Raw genomic sequence first — 23,255 nt, 5'->3', positions numbered from 1 at the left:
TTGTTTCACAATGCGATCAAATTTGGCCATGTTAGAGGACTTTTTAGTTTACACCACCATAGACTACCATGTATAAGTCAGCTGTCTGTAGAATCCCATGTATAAGGCCAAGTAAAATAAAAATTTAGTTTCTCATTATATTCATATTGCAAAAAGGATTCAGTGACACAGTTTTTAGTCCCCATGGATGAAGTCCAGGGCCTTATAGATTGGGTCATGTCCCTCCGTTCACGCAGATTAAATCAAATATTTTGACAAAATCTCCCGTGACCTCGGTGACCTTTGACCTCAAATATACATATTGTCCATAACTCAGTAACCACAAGTGCTACACCCTTCATATATGGTATGATGGGACACCTTATGACGCCACATATTGTACCTCATTAATTATGTGCATATCTAGTTTTGAGCGAGCCAATAGAGCTAGGTCTGATTTTTGGTATATAGGGATGACTTAGCAATTCAATTTTTTGACAAAATGTCACATGACCTCAGTGACATTTGACCTGAAATATACATATTTGTCCATAACTCAGTAACCACAAGTGCTACACCCTTCATATATGGTATGATGGGACACCGCATGACGCCACATATTGTACCTCATTAATTATGAGTAGTTTCACAATGTGCCAGTTGTGATCAAGTGCCATTGGCGCTATTTTTATGGTATTTGATCCTGAAATACCCTTACCCCATGCCTTTTCAACCACAGATGGGTTTATTTTATCGTCATTTTCTGTTAATTTCAACGATACACACACCTCAATTATGTTTTTCTGATGTGTATATTTTTTGAGTTGGATATAGTTTATAGACAAGAAAATGATGTGTTTTTACTTTATTTTGAGATTCATCTTATATACAGCAATATGCTATACCCTTTGATTTCATGCAGTTCATATGGGTTTGAAAAAACGTCAGCCCTCTAACATGTAAGAAACTGATTAAAACTAAAGTATTGCTATTTCCTTCAGTTAGGATGCTGAAACATGTGACGTTTAGATTGAAAGGGAGAGAATGTGTGTTGCTGACTACGCAATGAAGGAAAATGCCATATCTATCAAGAGTGCAAAAAACTGACTCAGCATTTTTTGCAGGTACTTTTGTACAGAAAGGAATAATCTTGCCATTTATTTTGAAATCCAGTACGGTGAAACCTCTTTTTGAATATAATTTTCAAACAACCTCTCATTCGAAGTCTTTTGTGAAAGTTTGAAGAAAATGACAATATTAAGAGGATGCTTTCTTGCATCAAGTTGACACATACAAACCACTGCGCTATACTTGGGTAGTCCCTTACCTTAACAAAAAGAGAGTCAGATCACTGTTAAGTCAATTGATAAATCACACATAGAACTTTAATGACTGTTAGGGTAGGTTTTAACATTTTCATTGTGACAGGAAACTAAGGATGACGTGCTTAAAACATTTGAAAATGCATCTTTCTTTCAGATGGCATTGATCCTGACCTTGAAATGTCATTGATCATTGGTGCTTCGTGTGCAGGCGGTGTAATCGTCCTCTGTTTGTTCTTTTATCTAATCTACATCTACTGTTTTAAGAGTAATGACGACAAAGACGTTGAATCAGGGTAAGTTGTGACTGAACATTTTATGTTGTATTAAAAGTGTACTTTTTATTGTTGAAATGACTCGCGACCAGTTAGACTATTAAGATTTCAAATGATTAGCTTATGAATAGAAATTAGAATTTGTGACAAGCTAATCTCTGATTAGATTTGTTGTGATGTATAAGCAAATAACATTTGTAGTATTGCGTTTTCTTAAATGTTGTAAGATTTTAATCATAATAATTCGATTACTGCGGTTCATGTAGTGCGCTATGATGGCCTGTACCGATGTAAGCATATGTCAATGAGATCATTCATAGTACTCTATTTACTTTGCTATATCCACTGTTCCCACCTAAATTGCTGACAATTTGTATGAATGTATGCGGACACTCACAGGACACACGATATGTGTTGAAAATCGTTGACAACCCATTACATACATTCATACACTGTCTGCTATTTCGACAGATCACATATAAATGCATCTAAAGAAGCGAAATACGAGAACAAGGCGGCCATCATCGAAGACGAATGAAAACAAATTTAAAATGTCAAGACAAGAAATTTACAATCCTATGTACATCAATGAAATCCCAGTACGAGTAAATATCTCAGATAACTTTTAATATCTGCGATCCTTCTCCTTCACAACTTCAATAATTGTATATGTCCAGACTTTCTCTACAGCTCGTGATTTATACAGAAGGCGTTTAAAGCGTGTCAAAGACAATCCCAAATCTTACTGTGTTTTGTTAGATAAATCTCAAAATCATTCTAAATATTTGTCACGATAAATTTGAATGATAAATCAAATATTACGCTGACTAGCAACTCTGAAAACAGCGCAAATGAAAGCCGCCAATGGCCTGTCTGTGTGAGTAAATGTTGCTTCATAAATCAGACACAATAATATTGAATGTTATGTAAGTAAATTTACTAACTTTGATTTGCTACGCCCATTTCTATTCGATGTATGTTTGCATGTTTATTGTCAAGTCACCATACTCTTTGGTGGGTAAACAAAAACAGAATGTTGTCATCGAGTGGTACATTCTCTCTCGACACGAAAGGAAAGAATATTCTTGTGTTGGTGTCCATTAAGACAGAATGTCCTTTACTTTTTCTATTTCTTCAAATCCCCGATGCTATCGTGGCGTATCAGATTACACAAAATTCACGGAAAGAATGGGGCTACTGATGAGTACTTTCTCATCTGTATATTGAACGGCTGACTGATGGCGCTGTTGATGAGCAAATTAGTAAACAATAAATAAATCAATATATCAAAAAGTACCGATGGAAGTTCCCTATGACCCGTCTGAGGAAATGTTGGTATTTATATGTATGGATACTGAATACCGAAATGACGACATATAACGGTAAATTCGCTTCAAAAACCTTTCATCGCAGCAACTATACAACAATTTAATATTACTTGAGAGAAAACATTGGCTTGTAATTGCAAGAGATATATTGTGCCTTCAATTAAATTTGAAATAGTACTTTTTATGTTCACAAAATAAACTTACTTTCAGATACCCGCTGTGCCATTGGTGCATTTTTCTCACAGCCGTTACCTCTCTTGGTCACTAATACTCTCGTTTCACATAAATAAGATATTATTTTATATGAAAATTTGATATCAACGATAAAATTTACAATTTTTGTGTGGCCAGCCTGAGCAATAATGACATCAATTTGAATAAAGTCGTATTTCATGTGTTATGAATTCGAGCGTGCACATGTGTACGAGCTTTGTAACAACTTCGGTTTGTCGTCGTGTAGTCTTTTGAGAATGAGCGACATCTTTGCCACTAGGCAAGCTTGTGCTTCATGTTTGGAATTGCACTCCGATGGAAATATAACTATATTTACATCACTTAAAGTCCGAAACCCTAAGACTGCACGCAATTGAATAGACTTCCCCATTGATTCAGCTTACACTGGACCATACACGACTGCGCTGTTCACCCGTGATTTTCCTGAACACGCATCACTTGGGAAGCAATTGACTAACACTAGGTTGTTACAACTACCATTAGCATTGATATCATTCCGGACACAAACGGAAACTCTTGTCAATAATTTATGTACAAACAAAATGCTTTCACTGAATATCCTCACAAATACGATACACATCGGATAGACTCGAGACACCAACGATACATGATTGCATATTGCAGCGAAAATACACAGACTCCACACATGTCCTTGTACATGGAGGTTTATCGAAGTGAGTGTTTTAAAAATAACGCATCCTGATAGAAGTTACCTAAATAGTAAAGCTCAAATAAGCAGAGAGACTTCCAACATTGTTTAAAGGATACTCTTAAAATATTTTCTGGCAAAATATGCATATTTCTGAGCTCAAATGAAGTGACTTAAATATATCAACGATTTTGCACGTCGCTTTAAACGCTTGCAAAAACCGGTGAACTCGAAAATTTCAAATTCGCAAAGTATATTATCACTATATTTAAGAAAAATTAGGAATCAGTATTTTATGAATGGAAATTATAATACGTGTTGAAATAAAGGAGTACAACTGTACATCGGCGCGGCCACCAAAATATTTTTGTTGTCAAATTATTTGATTATTGATTCATGTGATAGTGGCTACTGATATGTTTTCTATGTCTGGAAGTGGGAAGTTGACTTGTATCAATTTAGTAAGAAAAAGCAATTCCAAGTCCGAATTTTAGCACGCGTTGATCGTTAAAGTATTAGTTAGTAAATAAAGCCTCGATATGAACTTTATGAATGTTTTATGTTGATATACAAGATAACCAGGTCGTATATTGACAAGGTATATGAGGATACAGCATGCTGGCAGAGAATATAAAATCTCGAAATTCAGGCAGTCTATCATATTTTAGCAGAAATAACTTTCGAATGATATTGCTTGAATCAATAACTTTTCATAATGGTTACTTAAATAATCTTTCTGAGTTGGTACTGCTCGTTAAGAACAACGTGGATGTGTTAACAGTTGCGAACACAACAACTTGAAGGCGAACACAACACCGGGCAGACATCACTGGCGTCATATCGCAGAGTAACTCTTCTGGAAGCCACCTTTTCAAATTAATGGTCAACAAGAAATTTTCCGTACTCATATTTTCAATACGATTAATATCTTTCATCGAATTTCAATCACAAAATATAAACAAAGTGGTGATGTAAATTCCTAATTAGGAAAATATACAAAGGCGAACAGAGGAAGTTCAATGGTCGTCAAAGGGCAGACTTGCTTCCCTTGATCTCCGTCCAAAACTCAAAGTACAATTTCCTTTAGGGAAGCTCTTCGTACATGTGTTTTTCCCCTTCTTCTTTCTCAGGTTTTACTTCTTCCTCGTCTTATCCAGTTTCTTCTCCTCAGTGGTCGTGTCCTTCGTCGTCAATGGCAACAGCATTGTTTTCATATTTGACTTGCTCTATTTCTGTGTTTGCCTTTGCTCTAAGTAGATAAAATGATTCGAATGATTTATTACAATCAGGACAAAAGTGCTTTGTAGATGTTAAACACATATCTATACCTTTATTAGTATAGTGAATTTTGTTCTGAAGTTTAGAAAGTTTGTGGTATTTTTATTGTTGGTCTTATTTAATAATACTCGAAGGTCTTCACAATATAGTTTGCTCTGTTCAAAGTGTAAAACTACAATCATAAATTTGGTAACCAAACGAAAACTCATAAATTAGGTAAGATTCTTCATCTTCAACATCCTCGTAAGGGCGATTTTGTTGATTGTCATCAATGATTTCTTGAATCTAGACTACTAATTGTTGACGGCCTAATATCTATACTCTTACAATTCTAGGAGGATAATACTCACCCTGATTCAACATCGCTCTTCTTATCATCTTTGAAACGACAGACATAGATGACGTAGACAACAATGACAATGAGAGCAACTCCAACTGCGCATGACAAACCAATGATTAACGACCTTGCAAGGTCAGGGTCAATGCCAACTGAAAAAGAAACAAAGACCCCATCAGTTTCCAGATCGATTGTTATCGAATCAGAGATCATTCACTTCTTGATAACATTCACTCTGTTCATTCAATTAAAATTTTCTTTACATAATAAAACTAAAAACGCTGATTTGATACAGTTTGGAATATACACGCATAAAGTTAGAAAACAGATTTCATTATACTTCGAGAAATTGAAATTGGTTTGATTAGTTGCCCACCCATTGAATTCCCTAAATAAGAGAGCTAATCAACTCATAGATGAAGGTGTTTGTATGAATGATGAACACTCTTTTATACAATCCTGCTTGTAGTGCCATGCCATAGTCTCTTTTTCACTGCGTAAGTACGCTGTCAAAATCCACATCTCATCGGCTATATTGATATTTGAATTCATTGAAATCACTGACATTTCAACTGAGCTGCTCTTTGCAGAGACGAGTCAAACATTGTAACATATGACGCAATTTTACCAACCGTAGCATTCCGTTTCGAGGCCAGTCCAAACTCCATTGACACATCGACGATAAGAAGCCCCGCTTATTTTATAGTCATCTTCACAAGTGAAATATGCCACGTATAGACCATCTTCAACAACAACTGTGATGGCGCCATTGTCAGGCGGTAACAATGTTCCACACCCAGTTTCTATAAGGTAACACATTATGAGAGTTCAACACAAGTATGTAACCATTTACTTTGTATGAATACCCTTTGGTGTACCTTTGTGTCAATCACTTCGTCTCTAATGACTGTCAGTCGCCCGCTACCTATCTCGTGATTGATTACGTCTGCCCCCACAGTATCTTATTGTGGTTCTATCTCATCGTCCCAGCACTTTCACTGTCGATCATTACTCTATCAGTGCATCAGTTCTTCTGTTTAACAGCATATTTTTCCAAAACACTGTTTACTAGTCCCTCTCTCTCTCTCTCTCTCTCTCTCTCTCTCTCTCTCTCTCTCTCTCTCTCTGCCTATCTTTAATCTCATCTGCGTTGCTTTCTCCATGTTTTCACTTATTATTGTTTTAAACTTTATGTCCTAACTTATATTTTTTGTCATAAAGTCATGTTTTAGTTATACAAACAATATTCAGGAAAGCATTGCCGGTATTTTCTGTGATAATCGACACAATTATTGTAAATAATGTGAAAAGTTATATATTCAATTCCGTGTTGTAAAAATTTATTTTTATTACGTGTTCTTTATGACTCGTCTCGCGCGAATATTCATTCGCTAAGGTACGTGTAGTTAATTATCCTATACATTCACCGGTATAGCGAGACACATTTTCGTTAATCACCAGGACATACCTATACAGTCGTTGACAGTGTCAATACCAGTCCATTTTCCATTAAAGAGACACTCTCGTGTCGGGGTACCAGTCTGTACAAAGCCTTCATCACATCCAAAAGTAATAACACTTCCCACAAGATGAGTTTTCAAATCATCTTTAAATGTCTTTGTACCGTTCAAAGGAGTTTTCATGTATTCACAAACGACAACTGAAAGTAAACGAAAACTCAAAGTTAGTATGCAACAGTTTATTTTAGCAATCAATTTGAAACACTCTACCACTTGTTGAATATCTATGACATATTACAAATGAAATACGTTGTCATTCTTTACATGTCATGACAAATAGATAGACAAGATGTACTTTTTCTAAAGTTTCGATACTTTGATGAATTCAAAGTGTTTATTTGAATACAATATGTATCCTGGTCCGTTAAGTTGGTTTGTTAAATCATTCAGAAAAACATAATCATGACACACTTTCAATATTACATTTGGAATGCCTATGTTGCATCACAGACTACCCTAGCTGACGTCATCTTCAAACTTCGACAAATTGTAATATTGTTACCTTTCTCTGTGCCACTTCTAATTATGTCATATTGATCCGCGCCCTCTTTAGTCAAGCTGCCGACGTCAATTCTCTTGGTGGTTCTGACATCAAATTGACACTCCAGGTTTTCTCCACAAACTTCATCCATGTCCTGTCTAAGTTCTGGAGACAATTCATCTTCACTCGGCGGGTCAAAGAGTGGTGCAAACGTCGGATCATGATAATCATCATGGGATTTGCCTTGGTCATATTCAAACATATCTGTATTGGCGATTTCCCCTGTAAACCAATGACATTCAAGCTCTTGAACACGCTCGGTGAGAACCAAGTTTAAGGACTACAAAGTATCAGACTAGTACTTCACTATTATGGAAAAATTGGAAAGAAACGTTGCTGTATCACTCTGCCAATCATTATTTACTTCTTCTGTGTCGACAATTAACGTATTCTGGCTCAGGTTGAATGTACAATATTGAAATGTTAGCTTTGTTCCATGCACTAAGTCTTACTTACATGCGCGTCCAAAATTATAGAATATATCGTCAGGAGTTGAGTCAGCGGGAACGACCGTACCGTCTGGGGTCCTGAGGTCATCGCTAGGATCGTCATTCCAATTACCAAACAGTCCTGTTATCATATTCTTTACAAATACAAATATAGTGGATGTCAATTAAAATTGAATTTGTGCACTAGATTTGTAAATGATCGGAAAATCTGGTTAGACTTACGACATCGTTTTAAATACTAAATGCAGTTTGTTGTTTAATTCTGTTGTTTAAGCGTATGACGTTCCATCGTCTCGTGCTGAATTATGAATAAATGAATGATTTTAATCCACTTTAGACCCTGACTGATCGAAAAAAGGGATATTACCTTGAGAGTGGGCGGTAACAGAAACTGCAAAGACATCATGTCATTTATTGAGTCCAGTTCAATGCCAAAACCACGTTCAAGCATGATGGTCAATTTGGTCACGTTGTCACCAGGTTCACGTTCAGAAGTTTGTATTGCAATACCTATTTAAGAAAATCATTTAAATGATATTTTTTACAAATTCATCAACTTTTGTAACAAAAACTCAACAGTGCGTGTCCTGACAGAAAACACAAACAGACTACGAATCTATGGCACTGCCGTGGACCATAACAACTCACCACTGAAGTCTAACCATTCTTGTCCACCAAAGTCGACAGTTTCTCCGTTGATTAACAGTTCCAGGGTGGTTTCCTCGGCTAGCCGAACTTCGACTTTATCAGCATTGTTCAGTTTATCTTGTACAGCAATCGCTGTCAACACAGTAGCCGCTACCTCATTACCTACACACAGATACGCAGATACAGAATGCAAATTGCGTGACGTCATTCTCTCGGGGGATCCCGTCAATTGTCATATCCTATCATACCAACTTTTCTGCACAAATATATTCACATAGCAGAAACTAACGTGTGCGTTTACGCGTTTATAAAACGTTGCAACAAATAGTTTATGCAATATTGTGCTAAACATTTTTAACACGCGAGTAAAGATCGTTCCCCACTCATCATGAAGTACAATCTCTGTCCAGTGAAACCTAGAACACTTTAAACAACAAATATGTCCCCAACAGAGAGACGACCAAAAGGAACGGGTTGAAATTTTATTCAGTTTTATGACATGGCATAAGACGTCCATCCGCGTTGGAAAGATATCCATTGGGATAAATTCGATATATTCCTTTCCCGATCACATACACACAAAGAGTAAACCCCAGCAAAGTGTCAACGGAATAGATCACTATTTGAAGTTTGCAATGACAATTTGTGTAATTTGTGTCTCGGCTATTGTACCAGTCAGCACATGTGCCTTTTAATACACATCGTTACTCACCTTGATCGTCTGTTATCTGTTCAAATCGACCTTGCAGTTCAATTCTGTCATCAATTGTCTTGATCAATGTGAACTCTCCCTTGTCATTGAATGTGTATTTCAACCCATCCAGCGTTGTAAAGTGTGGATCTCCAAAGACGGCAGCTGTGAAGACACGCAAGGAAACCAGACATCGCATTGTGCGTTATCTTTCTCTTTCTACCTTCGGGCAATTATCTCACTTCATTGTATTGTAAGATATGAAGCTTACTAAAGAGTTCAGCAATTTTTTCTAGGATTCAAATGCCTTGGAATCGTGGTTGTGTTTTGACGTCATTTAATAGTTCCAGGAATTATTGTAGCATTTCTTTTTCGCAAATAGACATTAAAGCTGTTCAGCCGTTTATCATAGGTATCGAGTCGCGAATGGGAATACAAAAATATATATATAACCCAGAATCTTCATCAAATATGAGTTTCATGAAAAATGTATATTTGGGCTATAGCATCGATTTGGTCATTACTTTGTGTACAGGTGAAACATTTGACTGTAAAATAATAAAGCAAATACAATACACACATACACACATATTTGTACACATACATTCGTACCTACCTACCTACCTACCTACCTACCTACCTACCTACCTACCTACCTACCTACCTACCTACCTACCTACCTACCTACCTACCTACATACATACATACATACATACATACATACATACATACATACATACATACATACATACATACATACATACAGCATTGCCATAATCCATTTGTCCATCCATCCATCCATCCATCAATGAATAAATCAATTTTGACAGGATATACATAGTTCATATCGTTACCTGGCCTAGGTGGTTCGTATTCAATACAATCTTTTGTAGCCCTGACAGTCATATATTTCCAGCAATGGTCTCCCCACAGACAGCAGTAGTAGAAAGTAATGACGTCAACTAACCAGTGTGACGTAGACGGTACGCGTCCTATTTGGTTGTAAGGAGCTGAACCCCATGTGTGATACCTATCAGGTGTACTTCCCTGATCTGTATCCAAGGCAAACATCAAATTACCATCGTCGTCATAGCAACACTGGTTCCCGCCGCCTAAGTTTCTGTATAACGAGAAATCAGAGCACCTCGTTGATTTTATTAATTATACTTTGATTAAGTTAAATAATCACTCATTTCATCTTTGCTGATTGGAAACTACTTACAAAGTTTAGTTAATATCCTAGCTGGACGGCATAATGTATTTGTTTTCCATTTTCACTTGCAATTACAACGGTCGGAGGTTTCGACACAACATAGGAATTCGCATGACCCTTGATGATTTATACTCCCATTAAATTGAAATGAAGATCACTGTAATATCGCAGATTAAACAGATCAATATCGTCATGGAAATAGGGTGGACATAATTGTAATTGATTTACGACAACTTTCGACCCTACGTTGACATCCATAATGGCTCAACTATACTCTGCATAAATCCTGATATATTCCTCCTATAATTATTTCCAAAGTCACTTAAAAATGTGTTTTCCGAGCCCTATCTTGACGGACAATGTGGCCTCTGGTTTTGAACCAGTGGCTGTGAGAGAGTGCATTGTTAAATATGGCCAATATACGGCATTTGTGACCGTTTCAATTAACTTCGCCTTTCTCATATGAAAGAGAAAAAATCGTCATATTGATTTATTTTTCATAAATTTAGTGAATCGATATGAATTTTCCATTTAGCCATTAAAGTTTACGACATCGTCTGATATTTGAAGAACAACTGACATAATTCAAACTTTGAAACAACAACAGATGTAGAAAAATAAAACTTTAAATTGTCATTAATTTTCATTCGACCTGTATAATGTGTTTCATTTTACGACACACATGTTATTTCTCCGACGCGTCAAAATTCTCGGAGCGACAGATTTCATACTGCAACCTTATTTTCAATAAAGATCTTGTATTGTATTAATTTGGAAAAATTATGCATAATTGAGAGAGGAGATAGCATGTTCGTGAAATTTTCCACAGATTGTGTCCTCAGCCATACAGAATAATGTGATGGAAAGTAGGGAGACTAGTTGCACCTGTTTTATGAAACAAAAGGATATTGAATTTTTCCAATGGAAGTGACAAAAGAAATTTGCATGCTAAGTTTTCTCAGAGAATGACCCCTTCAGTTCGTCTTAACTTGCTGCCCAAAAACCAAGGCATTTGTAGTACCTAAAATATGTTACTTTTATGCTTGTTTAGTGGTTATTTTGAAACTTTCACTGAAATATCTAAACGTACTTTAACTAGATATTATTTAAAAATTATTCTGATGCTGCACACTAGTGCTTACATGCAGAACTGAAAAAGTTTTTAGAAAAGTAACCTTCAAGGATACAAATCTAAGAGAATTGTGGGTAATTTATTATTTATTATAAATATTTCATATATCATATTCATTCTTGGCAGAGTTTAGTTTGTTAACTAAGACATGTACCTTACAGTAGAATTCCCTTGTCTCAATATTTTAATTACTATTTTCCAGCTTAACTTTACCAATCATTACTGGAATATGTGAAGTTGTCGTCTTACGTTGGTATGACAGATCGTACGCAGTGCAGCGCCCCCACATGATATGTACATCTGCTTCCTTTGAACATACTGCATCCGTCGTCTGGTTGCCATCTGCCGGTATCTACCAAAGCCTGTTGCAAGGTACATGGACAAGGCAACAGACCTGAAAAATAATATTTCTTGTTAGAAGTTCTTGAAGAGTTATGATTTTTTGCTTAATTATCCAAAACGTCTTTTACATAGAAATATTTAAGAGACAAAACTTGTCCACAATTGTCGATATTTTCGGTTCGAATCATCACACAATGATATCTCTCGTTCCTTTCAAAGTTTCTCTGTGGTTCTATTTAAGGATCCTGCAATGTTTTAATGATTGTTAGAATTTTCAGCAAGAACTCGTAAAACTACGGAAGTTACATTGTATATTCATAATTCGAGGTGACGATATCTATTTTTTAACCTCTAACGACATAAAAACCAATCGTATTGTTGCGCTCTGAGCTAGTAGGATGTCTGCTCATACATAAATTTGAAAAAAGACGATGAAAATCATGTCATAATGGAGTGTTAATGATACAACCTTCGATGAAGTCTGGCTCAGTCAGATCAAACTGATAAAATTCTTCGCATTTCTGAATGGACCATCCATATGGATCACTTTGGTACGCCGGTTCTAAAACATAACCCAATGCATGGGGTTTGGCCCACAACATCCGGCCAGTACTAAAACAGAGAGAGAGAAAAACATTATTTTGGACACCGTCTGTTGTTGCTAAAACAGATTGTGTTTGCCAACCTGATGCTTTAAATTATTGCATAGAAATTCTATGAGTGGACTCCACTGCACATTACGAAAATAATTGTTAAAGGAGAACAGTTAGATATCTGCTGTAGCATTTACTCTCAGTCAATAGACCCTGTACAGAATTCTTGGCTTGAGGTTTCATACCTATGTGCTACTTTTATGATTGTATCGCGACTACAATTTAACATTGAACAACGTTTTATCAGTGTCTACCTACATACTTCGACGACAAAATTTTACTAGCATTGCTAGATTTTCTTCTTATTACTCCGCCAATCAGGTAAAGCTAATGTAAGAAAGAAAAGAAAAAATTGCACCGGCATACGAAAGTTTCCTTTTTAAGATGATCTGAACGTTAGAAAACAAATTATTTGTCACGTGTCAAATAAATTAAAACTATGATAGATCTGGTCATCACATAAGAACTACTCACGGTTTATTTTCCCCAAATAAGCGAATGGTACCATAGTCTGTTCCAGCTGTGACAGCCGTCTGTGGAGCAGGTGTGAACGTTAGGACGCCATCATTCGGTGTGCTTGATATTATAGTATATACGTATTCCCATCGAGGCCCTTCTACACCGTCTTCGCGATAAGCTACAACCTCTACTGTTACTGTTGGGTCTTCTATTTCTTGGTGATCCCATTCAATCATCAATGGTCTGCCAGCATAATTCCAGTCATCAGAATCGGTATTCACACGACGAAGGTGAAACTCGTCTAAGCGATCATAAGTTTCTAGTGACAGTACAGAAAATACAATATTGAGATTATAAAAGAACCTGCTTTCAAGTTTGAAAACTGTTAAATAGACCATTAAGTAATCATTTATTCCAATCAAAAGTGAAAGAAAAAACATAAGGACCGGTGATACAAAAATACAATATTCCCGTATTAAGTGACATTTCAGATGCCGTCTGCTTAATTTACCAGAACACTATTGGAACTAATTTGGGATATTTGGATTTTCATATTTTTCAAATTTCTCAAAAAGCGTGAGCTGCCGTATAGCTGAATGTTGCAATATTGCAAATTATTACTCATAAAAACAAGTGTGTAATGTATAAAGCAAAGCAGATGAGGTTACATTTGTAGATTAAATCGGCATTACTTCACCATCCAATTATCCCAAATTAGTTCCAATCGTGTTCGGCAGGGAGAAGTTACTTTCGAAATTGATTTGCATTAAATATACTTCACACAATGAAAAACAAACTGCATTTGTTGTAATCACGGCGCCGATGGTATATTTCCACTCTTCAGCAAAGTACACAGCTGGTTGTAATGTTTGTAATGAAATAGCATCTACTGTTATTTTTTTGACATTTTGACGATAAATTTCGAAAAGACAAATTCAACTACGGTGGCGTGATTCCATCTGTATGTTACTCTGGTTTAAATCAATTGTATTATTTTCTTCAAGTAGAAGGCAACTGGGAATTCTCAAGCCAACATCATCTCCGATTCATTAAACATAAGCTTACAAAAACGCAGTTTTATCAAATTTGAGTCTTTGGCTATAAAAAAACATTCCTCACGAATATAGATTTCTCCTTGTCTGTCTTCAAAAGTCGCACCACCGTCAAGAGAAACGACGATCCTGGTAACACCAATTCCAAAGAATGGGGGTGTCACACACTGTATCTCGTTCTGACTAATGTAGGTACCATTCACCCTTGGATATTCACCAAATTTACAAACTATGTCGTCATCAGTGTTAAAGGTAAGGCCACTGATTGCTATGATCTCGCCACCAAACATCGTTCCAATTGTTGGGTATGCACTCAAACCTACAATGGACAAACAGGGGTGTTGTCAGTGACAGAGAAGAATTGATGTTCGACAATTGTATGTCGATCAAACTACCTTCACAAGCAATAATCTATCACCTTTCTTCTGCAGTTTCAAATTTGGAGTGAAAATAGTATTAAGAGCAACAACTTGAACGCGCTCTTCCAGAACGAAACAATATCGCAAGAGGCGAGGATTACATCGCAATATGTTAAAATTTATCTCAAAGAATCAAAATTGTTTGTAATATAAAATGTGATAATTTTACACATGCGTGTTTTCGCCATTATCAATGAAAGACGGAATTATCTTCATGAACTCTGTGTAACTGAGAACATGATTAATTCTAATTTTAAAACAGTTTAGCTCTCAGCATTTTAGTCATATCCCACTTCTACATCTCCGCTTGTGTGGAAAACTAAAAAAGTTAATAAATTCACATCATTGCCTAAGATTTTGTAAAATTGTCCTTGTTGTACACAAACTTTCCACATTGACGTTTTCCAGCTAGTTGAATTTCTGGCACTGATAAGACAAATTCAAGCCCAAGCCACGGGGTAAACGTGAATTCAAGTTAAAAAATTCTGTAGTATGGGTTGCTGTAGTATACGAAATGTATGGCACAGTTATACGAGGCGCCAAATGTAAAAAAAATTACATTCATTCATATACGAGGCGCCAAATGTAAAAAAATAATTTATACAATCAAGCTTTTTTTAGAGATAGAAAAGCTTATATATATATATATATATATATATATATATATATATATATATGTGTGTGTGTGTGTGTGTGTGTGTGTGTGTGTGTGTGTGTGTGTGTGTGTGTGTGTGCGCGCGCGTGCGGTATACACACACATACAGATACAATGCCCCACACATATGTTTGCGTATGCATACATATACATACATATAGTAAAAAATACGCGCACGCATATAGCGTATTCATTCATACATGTAGAATACATACATACATACATACATACATACATACATACATACATACATACATACATACATACATACATACATACATACATACATACATACATACATACATACATACATTGGACTTTGATACAGCTCGAAGATTTTACATACAAACTCGTTCTGAAGACACAGCACGCTGGGAAGTTTTATACACAGACTCGGTGGAAAAATTTTACATACAGCTAGCTGGGAAGTTTTATACACAGACTCGGTGGGAAACTTTTACATACAGACTCGTCTTGGATTAAGTGTAATACCTAGTGATGCTTGTGCTCAGAAAGCGTGATTGAACTCTGCCCGGTATCGTACGCGGCTAGACCCTGGCAAGACGAAAGCTAATACACGCATAGTGCTGGCGCTTGTGCTATTCAAGTGCATTTGAACTTTCCGGTTTATTTTGATCTAGTAAGCTAGCCACAACAATGATCGTGGTATTGCTATCAGGTGAGATCACCACTGATCTGGGCTGCTCGTAGCCTAGCCCTGTGTACATGTCTGTGTGTTCCCGGCGTTATACGGCTGTGGTGGAGGCCGTATAACGCCGGGAACACACAGACCTGTACGCAGGGCTACTCGTCAACCATACAACGGCGTCAACCATACAACGATCGTTCACTGAGACCGCTGCAGTCCGTCAGCTGTGCAACGAACTTTCGCGGTCTACACAGTTACGAGAATAAAGACAAAAATTTAATACTGAAATCTTGGTGCAATAAACCCATGCACAATTATGGATGAAGATAAATTTGAGTAAAAAGACAGCTATTCTTGGTCTTGGACTTTCCTCGGGGCATTTGACACAATAGTCCGTGGGCTAGAGGGGGTCTACGTGCACCCCCTCCCCACAGGATAACAAACCTGTATTTTTCAGAAGCCTTTGGATCCCTAGAATACGAAATGGAATTTTAACAGAAAAAATATAGGGATGCAATAGCTGTTATGGTCATGTTTTGAAGGGTACCCATTTTCCAACCCAAATGCATTTTCGTCAAATCTGTCTTCTTGTAAGTCATGTGCTGAGCTTATTTTTTAACATAACCTCACTTGTTTTGTATCAATAGAAAGGAAATTTATTCTTCTTTAAGATGACATATTTTACTATGCAATATCTTCTACAGTTTATGTGATATATGACCAAAACTTACCCCATACCCCAAAATTTAACATTGTAAATTACAGTAAATCTCAAATTCTACCAATTTTTTTAGCTTGGCATAATAAAAAATGCAATGCTTTGAATGAAATCTGTTTTATTTGATACAGGGACATGTCAGAAATATGAAATAGACTTTTAACAGAAAAAATATTGGGACTCTACAGCTGTAACAGTCATATTTTGAAGGGTACCGCAAAATCACAGTGTTGCAGATTTGCATGCATTTTTGTTAAATTTGTCTTCTTATAGGTCATCTGCTGAGCTTAATTTTGAATATAACCTCACTTGTTAGGTATCATTATAAAGATAATATACTAATCTTTAACATGACATATTGTTACACGCAATATCCTGTATAGTATTCATGATATATGACCAAAACTTACCCCATACCCCAAAGTTTACATTGAAAATTGCAGTCATAGCTAAAATCAAATTCTAAACTTTTTTAACCTAGACATATAAAATCTGGCCGTTTTTGCGATTAAGTCTGTTTTATTTGGTACAGGGACATGTCAGAAATATGAAATAGACTTTTAACAGAAAAAATATTGGGACTCTACAGCTGTAACAGTCATATTTTGAAGGGTACTGCAAAACCGCAGTGTTGCAGATTTGCGTGCATTTTTGTTAAACTTGTCTTCATATAGGTCATCTGCTGAGCTTAATTTTGAATATAACCTAACTTGTTAGGTATCATAAAGATAATATACTAATCTTTAAAATGACATATTGTTACACGCAATATCTTGTATAATATTCATGATATATGACCAAAACTTACTCCATACCCCAAAGTTTACATTGAAAATTGTAGTCATAGCTAAAATCAAATTCTAACATTTTTTAACGTTGACATATAAAATCAGCATTTTTTGTATGAAATCTATTTCATTTGGTAATGGGTCATGTCAGAAATATAAAATAGACTTTTAACAGAAAACAAAATCAGAATTCTGTAATTGTAACAGTCAGATTTTGAAGGGTACAGCAAAATCTCAGTATTCCTGACTTGCGTGCATTTTTGTTGAATCTATCTTCATATAAGTCATCTGCTGAGCTTTTTATAGAATAATATAATATATATATATATATATATATATATATATTATATATATATATATATATATATATATATTAGCTCTACTCTAGTATTGAGCACTCTACTCCAGCTGATCTTGAACTAAACAAGTATATATATATATATATATATATATATATATATATATATATATATATATATATATATAATATATATATATACATGTACTGAATTATTCAATTTATATTCCACCTTTTGTTAACCTTTGTTTCACAAAGTAGGGTCACCCTGTTTTCGAAAGTCGGCCATTTTTTCGTGAATTTTGTTTGATACGAGATACTATTTATATTGTTTGACAGGTTGAAAGATATTGAAACGTGGGTCGAATGCATGCATGGTCACCCATTCATTCAGTATCTTTCAACATGTCAAACAATATAAATAGTATCTCGTATCAAACAAAGCTCATGAAAACATGGCCTGCTTTATCCCTTTAACCTGAGCCTTTTCTTAGGATTTTCCATGTTGTTCTTGAGAAAAAAGACTTGCGTTGATTGTTTATGCATCAAAATTTGCTATCAGTATGTGACAGAAAAAAACAAAGATACATTGTACCTTTATTCATGAAGATGTTTGTTTGAATGTGTTGTTACACGGCTTGACAATATGGGAAAAGCATTCCATCATGTATATGTGGTCTAGATAAGATTAATATTACCCTTGGGTCGAAAGAACATTATGAATATTTTCAACATGGCTATAAAGTCGGCGGAAAGCAGTTTACACACAAATCGTAATTCACCCGAACACATATGAAGTCAGGTTGACATGGCCAACTACTCGATCAATACTGGGAGGTGTTATGAAATCTAAATTTCTTTTTAGCATTTTCAAAAGTATCTAGTTCTTGAAAGTAATATCGTTTAGCAATACTACACTCAACCCTGAATATCATATACATAATTCGTCAAACGTACATGGGATAATTGCAATAGCCAAACATATTTTGTTGTGTCTGACACATTTTTGAGACGTCCTGTCGTTTTGAAATAGCCAGAGAAAAGTATTGGTTCAAAAAGCCGATTACATTTTGAAACAAGTGTCACTATATGCACCAATAACGTGCGAAATATGGTTCACGGATCATAATTGGTAACTACGGTAGGACCTAAATTGTAGGCCGATAATAACTGATTGCTGTACGCTTATCCAAACCTTGGATGATAACCAACACCTTTGAGGTCTCAATGTATGACACCTCAATTTGTAGTCAACAAATTTTGTAATGGTCAACACGCAATGGTAGAACATGTTAACGGACTTTGGCTGCTTTAAAACATACTGCTAACTATGGAAAGCCATTGGGGACCCCTCGGCGAAAACTCTTTCGCCATTGAAAATGTATAGGTAGAAAACAAAAAAGTTCAATGTGGACGAACCAAGCAATTTCAAATTTATTAAGGCCATCGTCTGGGCTAATGTCGGTCAAAATGCTCAAAAAATCTAATTTTATTTTTTTCCTTCATTGTCACCCTCGACATGTATACTTTCAAATAAGCTATATCATTCTTCAAAAAATATTAACTAAAATCGAGAAAAATCGCGTTTTTTTCCCACTGACCCCTGGTCAAATTTTATTTAGTCTAATTGTATATTCAAAACAGGTAAATTGCTATTTTTGGTTGCCTAAAAACTTTGTTGAGTTATGGCATCATGTATGAAGTAGTGACCATTTGCTTGCTTATTGAAGCAGCTTTTTCAGAGGTAAAAATATGGCGTTGTGGAAATTGTGAGTTGTTGAGACTAATTGCAGTCTAAAAAAGCCAGATCAATGAGTAATCGGGAGAAATTTGCAACAAATGATTCTGTTTTATATTTTGTGTGGATATTACTGTAAGGCATATGAAGATTTTCATTCAGGTATAGCAATTAAACCAGAAAACAAACCATATTAGACGTTATGGTGTCCATATACATAACAAGTAAAGAATCTCACATGAATTTCATTATCATGCTGATTATAAAATCAATGTTTTTTGATAATTAACAGTTCATTTTTCACTTAGAAAGCAATTACAACCAGGCTTTTGTAAATAGAATTCTAACTGACAATTTAAACTTGTCCAATACCCTATTTTGAGGTCGTAAACTTTGCATGAAGTATGAGTATCACTTTTATGTTGTAAACATTTCAATCCAATACTCCTAACAATTGTGTTTTGTACTGCATTCGTTTCTTGTGGCAGTAATAACTCTTGAAAGAATGGTTGGAATGCAATGAAAATCAGCCAACATATGTGAAATTAAATACTTTACAAAATAAACTTCAAAAAACAAGGTCATCCAATCATGTCATAGTAGAAACTTGACGGAAAGTTGTGAAATTTATTAATTTTTCAATCTTACCGAGATGACTATGATTTAATTTATATTGACATCTTATACAGTCATAGATTTAGGTTTATATTGTAATACATATACATCTGAATGCTACAGAAAAAATTCGGTTGTTGTATGACTTTTCGTTCAATAGATATCTTTGCCACAAATTTCCTCATATTTTTAACCCTGAAATTGTCGCCATGGCAATTGAATATCCGGTTTTCCCCCTGCACTGCATTTTACCATCTACTGCAACAAAAAGATGACAAACTCTGAAAACAAGGTACTACACGGTTAGTGTTTTAAAATAGCCCAGACAATAGCCTTAAGGTAAAATGCACTTCGAGGACAGCGATTGGGACTCACAATTCTTTTCTGATCTACAACTTGTGGGGGCTCATTTTACAGCTCTTGGTGCAGGAAAAACTTTTCACAGGCTTAGATTTTCGAAAATCGAAAACATATTTATACTTCATAGAGTTAACACAGGGATGGCGGCCATTTTGAATTTCGAAAATCGGTAAATTTTGGGTAATTTGTTTCTCTGTTACCAAAATTAGCATGGGAGCCTTCGATGTGTATTCTTGATTTTGAAAGAGTATGGTTGAAAGATTCATTGTGGAAGTTTGAGCGAAAGTTTCAGTCTATCACTTTCGAAGCGCATACAACCTTAAGATCAATATATTGCGTAATACATTCAGAAAGGTTGCGCCTCCGTAGTTTGACCTTTGAACACCGGGCCGCGAATATTATGATCCCTTCTCCAATTCGCATGACATCCAAAGTTCACGGGGTCAAATATAAATTACTGAGAATAGCTCAAATAATTGAATTGGGGTTTTTCTTGAAATTTATGCCGTGCTCTGGATTTTGTTTACCTTGGGAATCGTTCACAGCATCTTAAGTTTCATGTAACCCAAAACAGTTCGTGTAATCACTCAGTAATAATCTGTGTTTTTCATAGGTATATTTGTCATAGTTGGTGTGCGTTCAAGTGATCCCTATATTACATAATTGTGAGACAGTGTTTACTGATTTTAATCATCCACAACTGTCTGATACCGGCTATCAAATACTATGAAAAATAGTAAAGAATGGGCTACAAAATCATTGTCAGTTTTTAGTTGCAGGTAGAATAAGTCTGCGATTTTGTATAAAATACTATAAAAATTGTAGAAAGTGAGCAACCAGCTGAAAGTTAGTCGAGGAGACCTTAAACTTGTACACTACGCATATCATTAGCATCTCATTGTCGGCTACACGGACTGTGTGCCGGTCGTGCAGTGGATGTGCTTCTGAAAAATATATGTCATGTCACCCTGCTCTTGCTGTTTGATGCTTATACAGCAGAAGCTTCATAAAATTAGTTCAGAGTAATATTGATACCCGTTTTACTGGGATTGCTCCAAATCTGTGGTCATATAAATATCAAAAACAATAATAAATTGAAGGGGAAAAGGTAACTGCTGCCAAGAAAAGCCAAGCGACGGGGGCAGTCATCTTCTCACTAGACAAAATGCTTGATATGCGCTTAGCATATTTACGTATATTGATGTATATGGAACAGAATACTAATTGCATATGCAGCGTATATCTTTGTATATGGAACATTCCAATACGTTGATATGCGTAGCGTATTTCTATGCAGATCATGAGTATACGTAATGCAGATGTTTGCACACTAAGTGTACACTGTAGTTTTGCATTTTATTAGCATACGTACTGTATACTGAATGTATTTGACACATGTACAGAATCAGTATATGTGTATATATTGTTGTATATCAAGCATTTTGCCCAGTGTCTCCAAAAAAAAATATACATCAACTCCAACTTCCAAGCGACTGGGACCATAGACCCTAAATACTGACAGAGGAAAGGCCCGGTCCGGTCTTAAACTACTATTTATAAAAGAAGAACGTACTAAGTTAATTTGTCGTCGCGCCGAAATACTCCTTATTTGCATATGGGTTTTTTTCCGCACCAGAACTGACTCCTCATTTGCATATTACTTTTTTCCGCACAAACGTCAGATCGGCATACTGTTTTGAACGCACCAGAACGTAGTTTGTCGCACCGCCGGTATTCCGTCATTGCATATTGTTTTTTTTCCGCACCATAACAATCTGACAAGCATACAGTTGTGTCGCACCAAACATGCTCATTGCATATGTGGTATTTTTCCGCATCCTACGGTTTGCAACAGAATGTGTGCAACTAGAGTAGAGTTTCTCGTAGCTTCAAGTTGTAGTTTTTTCCCGCGACATCTATACGCTGTAAGTTTTGTCGCACCACAATGCGAGTATATAAAGTTTGCGTACCGGCTTTACATTAACAGCGTCCACGTTTGGTAATGAGCGAGTAGAGATTTTGCGGCTGCAAGAGATGATATGATTTCATGATGGCAGTTCAGTGAGGAATCGTTATCATAGAGTTTCTGCGTCCGTATGTTATGAGCGGCAAGAGATTTCGCGTCCGCACGAGCTTTTTTTTCCGTAATCGCAGTTTATGTAGGCATTCGCCGCCAACGTTATCATTCGACACCTCACTAAGTGCCTCATAGATTGTTACCCCTGCAGCCAGTTTTCATCCAAGGTCAAGTTGCATAGTGTTAGCAATGTTGACGCTGACTGATATTTTGTGGTCGCAACATAATGTGGCTTGAGTTGTTGTTGTCGCATTTGAAGTTGACGGGGTCGCTAAAAGTTATGTTGTAGCCGGGTGGTATTTTTTGGTATATTTCGACGGAAAACCTTTTTGTTTTCTACCTATGCATTTTCAATGGCGCAAGAGTTTTCGACGAGGGGTCCCCAACGGCTTTCAATAAATTGATGTACGCTTATCCAAACCTTGGATGATAACCAACACCTTTGAGGTCTCAATGTATGACACCTCAAGTTGTAGGTCAACACGCAATGGTAGAATGCCATGCGAATTATCAGTACATGTCAACGGACTTTGGCTGCTTTAAAACATGCTGCTAACCTTTGATCTGTGATCGATGTGATCGGGATAATACTTACCTTGCGATTGTATGACAACGGTGACGCTACACCAAACCGCAAGAACTGTAGCAAAATACTTGGGACAAAGCATGAAACTGTTTCCCATATCTTCCTCAAAACCTAAAGTTAGGCTGTGAGAACAGACAAGCACTTGGCAAATACGGAACAGCTAGAACGTTAGACACTGTTTGTAACAACACTGTGATTTGTAGAACTCTACTTTGCAACTCTCAGCGGTCGTATGGATGTACAAGGCTGT

The 23,255-nt window shown here is 36.1% G+C and overlaps 2 protein-coding genes across 2 annotated transcripts in view; one reads left to right on the top strand and one right to left on the bottom strand.

Annotated features, from left to right (window-relative positions):
• The window catches only part of LOC139142070 (uncharacterized), an 8,425-nt gene extending 5,308 nt beyond the window's left edge, over positions 1–3,117 (top strand). The window contains exons 3-4 of the mRNA XM_070711862.1: positions 1,459–1,597; positions 2,048–3,117. Of these exons, the coding sequence (XP_070567963.1) occupies positions 1,459–1,597; positions 2,048–2,114 (206 nt within the window). The 3' untranslated portion in view covers positions 2,115–3,117. The remainder of the gene's footprint in view (positions 1–1,458; positions 1,598–2,047) is intronic.
• On the bottom strand, positions 1,339–23,255 carry LOC139142065 (sushi domain-containing protein 2-like). The gene is made up of 15 exons (XM_070711854.1): positions 23,015–23,255; positions 14,170–14,421; positions 13,066–13,369; positions 12,408–12,550; positions 11,846–11,990; positions 10,106–10,371; positions 9,273–9,416; positions 8,561–8,722; positions 8,280–8,422; positions 7,920–8,046; positions 7,425–7,685; positions 6,871–7,062; positions 6,035–6,205; positions 5,416–5,554; positions 1,339–5,036 (listed from the first exon to the last, which is right to left on the bottom strand). Exons 1-15 carry the CDS (start codon positions 23,100–23,102, stop codon positions 4,955–4,957), a joined length of 2,619 nt encoding a protein of 872 aa, XP_070567955.1. The 5' UTR covers positions 23,103–23,255; the 3' UTR covers positions 1,339–4,954.

The sequence above is a fragment of the Ptychodera flava genome, chromosome 10 (genome assembly GCF_041260155.1).
Source record: "Ptychodera flava strain L36383 chromosome 10, AS_Pfla_20210202, whole genome shotgun sequence".
NCBI lineage: Eukaryota > Metazoa > Hemichordata > Enteropneusta > Ptychoderidae > Ptychodera > Ptychodera flava.
The sequence above is the reverse complement of the archived record's forward strand: the minus strand, read 5'-3'. Positions and strand labels throughout refer to the sequence as shown.